Raw genomic sequence first — 11,670 nt, 5'->3', positions numbered from 1 at the left:
TAAATAATAATCAATATATATACATGTGGCACTCCAAATCATTTAAAATGTCCATGTGACAGTGTACATGCACTTTCGTTAGTCAAAGTTGCAATGACCTAACAATATGGATCAATTGTATATAGACGAGATATTTTGGAGGATTAAAAGGTGTGATTTTCTTAGGATGGAAAAACTTATTTAACCCTCTTTTTAAGTAAAGGATGCACATATTATTGGTATACCAAATTTAATATATTATAATATGGAAATTTGAAAATAACTAGCACCAAGTGCAATAAAAAAGTAAAAAAGAACTTTCATTAAATTAAGCATAACCTTCCTTTGAGATCATTTTTGTTAAAAGGAAAGTAACCCTATTGATACAAGAGAAAAATAAAAAAAAAAATGTGAAAAAATCTGAAGAGTCTTATGATTGCATGTATATTATATTAGTCAAATGATCTCCCTTCAAAAACAGGTTCTAATTGTTGAAAGTTGTCTTGAGGCAACTTGATCAAGAGAGCTAGACCTGAAAGAATAATTGAACAAATGGTCATAAATTAATAACTTTGGTTTTATAATTAATGTTTTAGAAACTGGACCGAACTGGCCGGTTCAACCAAGAATAAACCAATTTGTCAGTTGGTTTAATTCTAGTTAACCAGACTGCAATGTAATTAGAACCAAATCAACTGACAAATTGGTTGGTTTGATTCTAGTTACATTACAGTCTGGTTAAACCTTATTGAACCAATTGTATCATGACCCAGAGGTTTCACATGTTCGATTTTTGATCGAGTTTTTAAAACATTGGTTATAATGTAACTATTATGGTTACCTTCAATAACTTTATAGAGAGTAGACCACCATCTATCTGTAGGGACATGATATTGAGTCAATGTCTCTTCTATAGTTTCATCATGCTTTCCCTCTAGAACTTCTTGAAGTGTAATTACTGCATCCTTTGTTCTATTAAGAATGTCTTTATTGTCTTTAGTATTTGGACTTTGAAGATGTTGATGTAAAGAAGAAAGACTAGAAGATATTGCAAATTGTGTAGCAGCAGCCCAATTTGTCGATGCTAACAGTCTTAGACGGTTTTCCGACTCCTTGTTATATTCATTTGAATTGTTCTCTTTTCTTTCAAACACTAAGCTACATAAATACTCAGCATTTGCAGGTCCAGTACTTTGAACCATTTTGTAGAATGCAGTTTCTTCATTTTGTAAGAGTTTCTCTGGTGAATTGTATTCAAGAACCTGTAAAGCAATCAAAAGTTATTTCCAAAGAACAGTGATAAGTGCAACATGCAGCGATCGAATATTTATAGTTTATGCTACTTGGATGTACCTTGCCAGCATCTAGCAACAGAATCCGGTTGCAGTCGATAACTGTATTCAATCTATGTGCAATGATGAGCATTGTGCAGGAATGGAATTCTTGTCTGATAGTTTTCTGTATAAGTGCATCGGTTCTAACATCTACAGCAGCCGTAGCTTCATCAAGGACAAGAACCTTTGATCTTCTTAGCAACGCTCTCGCTAGACTTAATAGTTGCCTTTGTCCGACGCTGAAATTGTCACCTCCTTCAGAAACCTGAGCATCTAGACCAAGTGAATTTCTTCTTATTACATCTTTCAAGTGTGCCCTTTCCAAAGCTTCCCATAGGTCAGCATCATTGTGTTCATTAAATGGATCGAGATTGAAACGAACAGTACCTTAAAGATAGAATGACAATTTTCAGAACATAAAAATTACATTGAAGTTAATAGCCAAGTATTTTATAGTAATGTGCTAATACATGATCAAAATTAAACTCGTGCTCGATTAACTAAATACAGAAAAGAAAAAAAAATATATATAGTTATAGTTATAGTTCATACCAGAGAAAAGAACCGGCGACTGTGGTATGATAGTAAGAACTCTTCGCAGATCTACTAGACCGAACGTAGAAATATCATAACCATCTATAATGATTCTTCCACTTTGTAGTTCAACAATCCGGAATAATGCATTAAGCATGCTAGACTTTCCTGCACCAGTTCTTCCAACTACACCTATCTTCTCAGTTGAAGGCACTACAAAGGACAATCCATGCAGGACCGGGGGAAGTTCCGGCCTATACCTCAGAACAACATTCTCAAACTCAATTGATCCTTTTGTTGGCCATCCTGGTGGTGGACGGTTGGTCTCAATTATACTTTGACCCTCAGTTTCTAAATTTATATACGTGTCAACACGTTCGACCGAATTTAAACTGTTTTCAGCTCTACTCGCTTGTCTAAGTACACCGCTCAAGAGATTTGTTATGTTCAATGTATAACTGAGAAGTAGACCCATTGTAGATGCAATCATTGCAGGGTTTTCAGATCTTGCATTTTGTAACACAGCAAATGTTGCTATCAACCAAATCATGAGGCCTCCTAAGCTTTCTAACCTTATGGTTAACCAACGGTTCGAACTAATATTCACAAGAGTAAATCTGATATTGTTATCCATGAAACTTCCGTTGATGTTTGACATCCTGTCATACGCTTTGTAAGCCCGAATGCTCGACAAACCGTTCAATGATTCTCCAAAATGTGCATAAACAGGCGATCTTGTAATGGAATCCATGCGCTTTACCTCTCGAGCTGTGCTCTATTAGGCATGATGTTAATAGGAAAGATTAGTCTATTCATCATAAAATGATCACTTTATTGTCAATAAATTCCTCAAAAAAATGAGAATGCCTGCAATCACAATCTTGCGCATTCATGCAGTCACTACATTGGTGGCCATGCCTGCAATCGCAATTCTGAATTACGAGCTTGAAATTTGGACTGTTCGATTTCGATCCACGGCCACTAATATGCTGACTGCGTGAATGCGTGGAATTGTGATTGCGAGCAATCCGAATCCAAAAAATAATTAATGTTTAAAAGTAAGGGCAAGATATAGAACACACCTGGTAGTATATATAAGCAGCATAAAAGAATATCAGAAGTGGCATTATGGCCCACAGGGATATGGTGCTCACAGTACCTATAAGAACAAATGTTGAAAGTAGTTGCCAGACTTGCCCCAGAAACGAATTCATCAAATTAAAAACATTGGTATCAATGTCTCCCGTGTCTTTCGCAAATCTATTAATTATTCGGCCGACAGGATTAGTCTGGAAAAATACCATTGGAGCGCGTAGGATTTTATCTAGCATTGCATCATGCAATTTTTTCGCAGCACGAAGACTTGAAATGATCAACCAATAAGAGTTTGCAAGTGCCACAGATACCTGAATACCGCAAAGAAAATATTCATTTCTTAGCTTGCAAGTGCCACAGATACCACTGAGAAGATACAAGTGTTAAATAGAAACTCATAGTCATTACAGAATTACCTGTCCAATTGAAAAAATTGCATAGATGATAAGAAAATATCCGGCTCGAGAAGCTGCAGTTGAATCTTGAGATGTCCACACACTTAACCATGTGCTACTTGAAATTCGAAGAGCTTCTGTTAATGTGTAGCATGCAAAAAGTATAGAAACTACCCACAGTCCTCCCAAAGCCGATGTGTACCTGTAATTAATAACAATAACCTTATGAGACAGTTGATTCATGACAATTAATAACAATAACTTGAAGAAAAACTCATTTACTACGAAAATTTTAAATTTCATGTCAATGTTACCTCGTTAAAACTTTCCAGCTAACCACGCCTGTCTCCCTCTCTTCTTTCTTAACAAGTACCGATTTTCGCAATTTTCCCTTCTTCTCATAGTTTGTATCATTTGGTAATTCTACAATTGCATCATTATTCAAGGGTATAACATCAGTCTTTTCATGACTATCTGTATCTTCGTAATTACTATCGACTTCTTGTTCCATTTTCCCTGCATTTTCCATTAGTTTCTGAAATAGAGGACCACATTTCGACAACTCCTCGAACGTTCCTTGTTCCTTAATCATGCCTTCATTAACAAGAATAATTTTATCCACCTGAGGGAGAAAATGAAGCTGGTTGGTAACAAGAACCCTCGTTTTTCCTTGCAGCCCTTCCTTTATACAGTTCCTGAAAACCTAAAGGGCATTGCAAATCAAGTTCTATAAACTATATTAACTATGATCATAGACAATTTCAGAAAAATTAAATGATCAACAAAATATTGTTAAGGTTATTTACACAATGATCAGGCTCTATAAACTATATGAACTATGATCAGTCCTTTTTTGTAATAGTTTTAAGATTATTTATACATACCAAAAAATAATAAATTTTGTTACTCTTAATTGAATTAATAGTTTAATATTGTATTGAACTTTGAAAACGACGAATAAATAGGAACAAAATACTTCTACAAAAGCCACAGTTAAAATGGAACATAGAGAGTATATCATAAAAAGGACTTGTAAGAATGATACCTCTTGGGCAATATGAGCATCAAGAGCACTTAAAGGATCATCAAATATATATACATCAGAATTTGAGTATACAGCCCTAGCTAAAGAAACTCTTTGCTTTTGTCCACCACTAATATTGACTCCTCTTTCTCCAATCTCGGTAAAATCGCGTCCCTGAAAAAATTTGTATTAATTTTATCTGAAACAATTTTGAAAAATATAAAGAAGATGAAAGTTTATAAATGATCTTACAGGTAAAAAGTTGAGATCATGTTCCAAAGAAGTGACATCGATGGCCTTCCAATACCGTCCATGATCGAATTTTGATCCAAATAATATATTTTCGCGAACCTGAAAAATAAAAAGTGATTTAGAATGATAAATTAAATAGTACTATTGGTTCACTTTGAATTCATAATGAATAAATCGTAAATCTTAGAAACATAATAACAAAGCTGCAACTCACTGTAGCATTGTAAATCCATGAAATCTGAGGAACATAAGCAACAGTGCCTCTGATTGTAGCATTTCCATCAGATACAAGAGGTAGCTCTCCAAGCATTGCTGAAATAAGCGATGTTTTCCCTTCTCCGGTACCTCCGATAATTGCAACTAAGCTTCCAACTGGTATTTCAACATTGATGTTTGACAATGTAGCCTTCTCTGCCTGTGAATTGATCAATTGAATACACATTTTTATACAAGTAATATAAAGACTATAATGTTGTAATTAGTTCAAAAGCTATTAAGACATCTTCGGCAAAATAATGGAAATGCTCACAAGAATCAGTAAAAAAATCGACCTTAGGATCCCACGAAAAATCTCCATTTTTTATTGATATGGCTGGAAGTCCTGGAACAATTGGTGGATTCTGTTGTAAATTTCGTTCCTCAGCCGAAAACAGTTCCTCCAAACGTTGCAAGGAGACATTTGCATTTGCTACCTGTCAGTAAATACAATCAGTAGACAGTAAGAAATGGCTTCATATCTTGATCATAGATTTATTTCTTAGATCATAAATATGTTGATTTTAGTGCCTATTCCTTAAAACATTGCAAAAATTGAAGATTTGTAGGGACCACAATGAACATAATTTTTTATTTTATAGCGACTAAACGTATAAATCATAGAGCAAAACAATGTAGTTATTATATAAATGAGATGGGAGCAAACAACAACCTGACTTAGTAAATTTGGAAGCATATTTAAAGGAAAGCGCAAAACCGAAAACAGCGATAGTGAGGTGAATGCTCTTGAAGGTGTCAATTCTCCACCAAGTAAAGTAAACATTCCAAAGGAAGTTACTGTCACAAGAACTGGAATGCTGTTCAGTATAAAACTGTTTATCTGCAATAGAAGAAAAATAGTTAGGAAGACAGCTTCAAATTTTTCCATAGTCTAGGAGAATTTCATTTTTCATCAGGTCAAGGTTCATATTCATACAGCATATAGAAGCTGCGCTTTGCGGAACCATGATAGTTCCTCATGTCGAATGCTTTGAATTCTAGACTGAAAGCTTGTTTCCCATGCATAACATCTGAATAATGTTCAACATATCACAAAAAATGTTAAGACATAATAATCTATACTTTAATGTTGAAAGTGGACATATTTTAATGTGCTCTTACTTTACTGTATCCATGGCAGAAAGAATTTCGTTCATCAGACCGACTCTTTTGTCTGTCTGTTGCAGTCCTTCCTTTGTCAGTTTTCTCATTTTGCTAATCACAAATGTCTGTACTCAAAAATATATATATTAGTTATTAGTTATTAATGATAGATAAATCTATAAAATTAAAGAAATTATTTAATTCATATACATTGTCAAAAAAATTACATCAATCGTAATCATCAGATCGTTAAACATGTTTGACTTTAATCATAATTACTTGCCTGTAGTGGAATAATGAGAACTAGCATTAGCGATCCGATGAGTGAAGCAACACCTAGTTGCTGGTATAGGAGAACCATAGCTATGGTGATTCGAAATGGTGCTGACCATAGTCCATGAAGTTGTTGACATATTTGCTGAACATTGTAAAGCAATATTATTAGAAAATGAAATTTATACATTGTCCATAGTAGCGCCACTATTGCGCTTATAGCAGGACTAGGATAGCGTATCGGTTTCCATAGGCCTATTTGACAAATAACCGCTACACGATAGTGCTATTAGCGCCGCTATTTGACAATATTGGCTCTGTTATAATGAAAAGTACGTAGGAAATGAACCTGTAATGCATTGGCATCAGTTGTTATCATATTCATAAGCTTCCCCATTGAGAACTTCTTTCTACTTTCATGAGTTAGTCTCAAAGACTTTCTGAATATAGCAGCCACCTATAATTAGAAAAAGTCACATCATATAAACTATGCAGATGTATTCGGAAAAACTGGTTTATTTTAGGAGATAGAGATGACTTACCAATGTTGACCTAAGGCGAAAACCAACGCGCATAACATTCTGGAAATACTGTGCCTCACATAGAACACCAACTGACTGAACATAGAAACATCTAATTATTGCTCTTTTAATATTTTTATTTAGTGCTATGCAGAAGTATACAACAGTTATGATATCAAAGATAAAACTCTATCCGATGTGAAAAGTAAAAAATGTATAATCCTCTATCATTTTGCTTAAGAGACAGTAGCCATACCACTCCAACAAATATGGAGAAGGCGTAGATGTAACCGATCCAAGACGGATCTCCATTTTGCATTGACTGCACATTAAAAAAAAACAGTCACAAACTATAATATATTAAGTTCAACCCATCAAACATTCTTGTGTGTCCATTTTTTTTCTCATATTTTCTATCATAGTATCATTAATTGTGCATCATTATATTCTTTATTTAGTATCTTCGCGTCAATCCAATTTGGTTTTGGGGAGAAATAAACTTACAGTTAAGAGATGGTTCAGCAAAATTGGTCCCACAAATTGAGAAAGATCATTACCAATCTGCAAAAATCATTAAAGTTCAACAATCTTATCACATGCCTTTTAGTATGCAAACTTTTTCATACTCTAATGAGAGATTTATGGTTACTATAAAATGTAAACTTTGTCCATAGTAGCATGAATTTAAATTGTAGTTGGAATATAGTAAATTTTGATGTAACTGCAATGACATCGCAACCACATTTTTCCATAATATAAAGGTTTGCAGCGTAGTGACAACATAAAACCATGCATTATAGTGACAAAATAATCCTCTCAACCTGAAATAATAAGTAACTTTCAATATGAAAAAAATTAGGGTCTCACCTTAAAGATGCCTCCAAACCAAAACCTAATCAAATTTAAGCCAAATCAAATAAAAAAAAATGAGAGAACGGAATTACTTAGGTTATTTTGAAGAGATTAACAAGTTAAAGTGAAACAAAAATATCTTGAAAAAAATTGTCGATATGCACCTTTTCCCTAGACTACTGTTTAATGCTCTTAAAAGCCAGGGGTTAGAGCTTTCAAATTCTGTATTCCAACACTTTTGGAACCTGCAGAAACAAAAAGTACTTTAAATTATATACTAGTACTGTATATATGAATTTCATGAAGAAGCATACAATAAGGAAAGAAAATGTATACTTTTCATTTAATGTCTCAGTTTGATCCCATTTGTCTAGCTTCCAAACATCCTTTTCGGTGACTGGTTTTCTGTAGCCTTGTTTCATCAGCGGCGTTATCCATCCAAAACTTAATCCTTCAGATAATACATAAATAAAACATTAATACTCTTCTGGTCTCGAATATACAAAAAATAATACACATATTTGATGGTCTCGAGATTCCTCAAATTTAACTGTTTTCAAGAGTATACTTATTTTTTCATTAGATCGTGAATATTAGCTGCACTTAACTAAATCTTTGATGTTGAGAAAACACTATAAATTGTAGTTAGCGAAGAAATTGTAAAACAACATAAAATTATTAACTCGTCCATTTTTTGGATTACTCACTAGATAAAAAGTTGGCACGCATCTCGGGACAAACTTGATCGTCTCCGCAAAGTGGTTCATATTCTCCATTGTCAGGTATCTCAGCTTGTATTGTTGTATGACCAGAATATGGAACCAAATTAGGAATGTAAACTAGAAGTAATGTACCAAACAACACCTACATCAGATTAAAGTATCCATAATAAGTTCATTACGATTTCAATGACAAACATCATTCAATGTCCATCTGTAAATAATAATCACAATCTGCATTGGTTTACAAGCTACTACTGATATAACATGCTACTGCAGTAGTAACAGTAATGTTTTTAAATGGTTAATGCAGTTCACACATGCGGTTAACGCGGATCAAATGATGCAGTATAATGAAGATTATATTGAGATTCATTAAAAGAGATGAAAATCATAAATCTACCTGGCAGATAATAGTGCTGAGATACAGATATAGGGAAGATCTGCAAAAGCAATCATAGGTTACTTTATTTGTCACAGCTTAGAAAAGTGAAAATGCAATGTATCGAAAAGGTAAAAACCAACCTGCTAGAGTAATCTTTCACTGACAGAATAACTCCAAACATTACAATATCTCCCACCAAAACATAAATAACTCCAAACCTCACCAACCACCTAGATTGCCTAATATAAACCTTGGTTTCCAAGAGTATGAGAATTATCATTGAGAACCAAGTAAGTGATTCAATGATCAAAGATGTTATCTGCAAGAACATAGAAATAGTAAGGGATTTATATTTCACATTCCAACCAAAATTTTACATATTCTCTCTTACAGTATGACATATTCTTTGGTATCACTAGACGAACTGGGACTTTTTTGAATTGCCTTATTTGAGTTTTTATCTACTGGCATAAGTATTTGTGACACTGTTTGGAAAAGCTCATGGTATCAGCTTATTTCCATAAGTCGGTATCAGCTTATTTCCATAAACTCTTCATGCTAGCTTTTGAAAACAGCTTATGACATCTCCAAAAACTTTCATAAGTCAGTATCAGATTATTCCCATAAGCTTTTCATGATAGCTTTTGAAAACATTATCACTCATATGACAACTGTTTGACTTTATTTTCTCTTTTTTTAAGAAATAGTTTATACATAAGCATATATAAGAGAAACACTTATACTATAAGTACTTAATTAAGGTGTTTAACCAAACAGAATCTAGAGCTAACAACATCGAATATCAATTTTGACCGTTCATTCTTGCAAAGTGATTTCATAGGAGTATTTGATACGACAAACTCACCTCAAAAGGAGCAAAATCAGTTTCCTGATTCAGGTTGAAGGCTGAATTTCCAGTGAACAATCTCAACAAAGGTTGAAAAGCACAATAACTAGCCAACATTCCAAGAATATAATTATAGTAATTTGATTTCAAACAAAACCTTTGAGCTTTGGCATTGAAAGCAATAAGCCATATTCTATATAAGCAAAGACACATAAGAACCAAATTTGAGATTGAGATAACAAGAGTGTTGATTGCACATGGTGTATAAGATCCAAAAGCACTATCTACTATTTTTTCCCAAATACTATTTGGTTCAGGCTTGCAGTACCAAATCAATGGTTCAAAACCCATCTTTGGCTTAATCAGTTGATACAAACACAATGATGCTGTTATAAGCTCTTTCTCTAACACAAGAATGATGAGTAACTAACTGCAACATTAAACAACAGACATTCTCATGTTAAAATATGACAGGATAAAATAAATGAGACACCCTCGTCTATTTAAGCACTGACACAGATACGGACACGACACTAACACCAACATATTGACACCGTAATAATTTGATAAAATGGAAGTAATAATCACATGAGTCGGTGTTGTGTCAGACCCTTATACCCGTGAGACACAAGACACGCCTTCAATCCAAAGTAAGTGTCAGGACTCGGGTGCTACATAGACCATCATGAAAGAAAAATGAGTGATTCATACCTTGTTATTTCACAAAAGAAAAGCAGCTTGAACTCAGTTACAAGTAAACTATGTTGGTCTTGAATTTGCAGGAAAAGAATGCGTCAGATTTTTCCAATTCAAATTGAAAACAAGACTTGTTTGACTGTTTTGTTCTACTTCCACTGCAACTTTTCTATGTATCAAATAAAGATAGGGAAAAGTGCAATGACATAGTATTGCTGACTGAAAGATATAAATAACCAATGATTTGGCCAAGAAGCTTAGATTCTCTGCAGTCCACAATTTGTCAATTTCCAAACTGTGAGCAGCTCATAACAGTACGTTGGTCTAAGATTGGACGGTTATGATGCGAAGATATATTGCTTCTTTTTTTTTTGATACTCCCTACGAAGTTCGGCGTCAATCACCACAGAACCAACTAACAATTGGTGAAGATATATTGCTTTTAAAGGTGTGATTAAACACTTAAATCCATAGGCATTCGATCTTGATCTAACGGTTCTGAACTGATGTGGAAATTATGATAGCAGATAATCCAAAAATCTTTGACTTAAAAATATAGTTTTGGTCCTTCTATTTTGTCTCACTCACGATTTTGACCCTCTTATTTTTCTTGTTCATTTTAAGCGTTTGACATTTTTTCACCTTTATATTTATTTTTATTTCCTAAAATTGCTCTTAAATTGTGCTCATAAAAATCAATCACAAATACATAGCTAGAAAAACTCAAGCAAATGAACAAAATTGTGGATTTAGAAATAGTAGACCAAAATCATGAATAAAAAAATGAAACTAAATCTTTTTGAGTGAATTAATAAGATCTATACTTTTTTTTAGTATATAATTAGGCCATTGTTTGTCTCTAATAGAAATAGGGATATATACACGTGGGATTCCTTAAACATACTATTATGCAGAATATGGGGAGAAGTGAGAAGAGAAAATGATTTCCTAATAATGAATAATTGAGGACTTGATAATACAAGACAAAAAATGTGACGTGGTAGTTGACGATATTACATGCATGCTGCTAAATTGAGTGAGTGATGAACAAAACAAAGACAGAAATTAACATTGGAAGTTTGGACCAAAAATATGAATAAGACATACACTATAATACTTCATTACTTACGTCATGGCTGACGGATTGTATTATTGTCACCTCATTAACATTCTATAAACTCCACTTTTAAAAAAGAGTGTTATTAAAAATGGCAAAAACAAATGTTCAATAATGATTTTCAACGTGGGAGTGGGAACACGAGACCGTCCCCCGTGAGCTTTATAATGTTAATGGCTAATAATATAAAAAGAATAAATAAATACATTTGTTTATTTTTTATCTGAATGAGATATGTGTTTATAATATGATATCTTCTCTGCACATCATTAATGATTATATTATATT

The 11,670-nt window shown here is 33.5% G+C and overlaps 1 protein-coding gene across 1 annotated transcript; it reads right to left on the bottom strand.

Annotated features, from left to right (window-relative positions):
* Nucleotides 1–273: 273 nt before the first annotated feature.
* On the bottom strand, nucleotides 274–10,591 carry LOC123916917 (ABC transporter C family member 12-like). The gene is made up of 27 exons (XM_045968506.1): nucleotides 10,281–10,591; nucleotides 9,588–9,999; nucleotides 8,863–9,041; nucleotides 8,741–8,780; nucleotides 8,326–8,482; nucleotides 7,955–8,069; nucleotides 7,783–7,863; nucleotides 7,634–7,658; nucleotides 7,271–7,327; nucleotides 7,023–7,088; nucleotides 6,788–6,862; nucleotides 6,595–6,702; nucleotides 6,256–6,390; nucleotides 5,991–6,097; nucleotides 5,806–5,899; nucleotides 5,542–5,709; nucleotides 5,165–5,305; nucleotides 4,828–5,028; nucleotides 4,614–4,712; nucleotides 4,383–4,535; nucleotides 3,652–4,040; nucleotides 3,359–3,539; nucleotides 2,930–3,253; nucleotides 1,866–2,622; nucleotides 1,333–1,700; nucleotides 821–1,241; nucleotides 274–511 (listed from the first exon to the last, which is right to left on the bottom strand). The coding sequence occupies exons 2-27, from the start codon at nucleotides 9,918–9,920 to the stop codon at nucleotides 432–434; spliced, it is 4,854 nt and encodes a 1,617-aa protein (XP_045824462.1). The 5' UTR covers nucleotides 9,921–9,999; nucleotides 10,281–10,591; the 3' UTR covers nucleotides 274–431.
* Nucleotides 10,592–11,670: the final 1,079 nt, after the last annotated feature.

This window comes from Trifolium pratense, linkage group LG3 (genome assembly GCF_020283565.1).
Source record: "Trifolium pratense cultivar HEN17-A07 linkage group LG3, ARS_RC_1.1, whole genome shotgun sequence".
In the NCBI taxonomy this organism is placed as follows: domain Eukaryota; kingdom Viridiplantae; phylum Streptophyta; class Magnoliopsida; order Fabales; family Fabaceae; genus Trifolium; species Trifolium pratense.
Note: the sequence above shows the minus strand (reverse complement) of the source record. Positions and strands in the feature narration are given on the sequence as shown.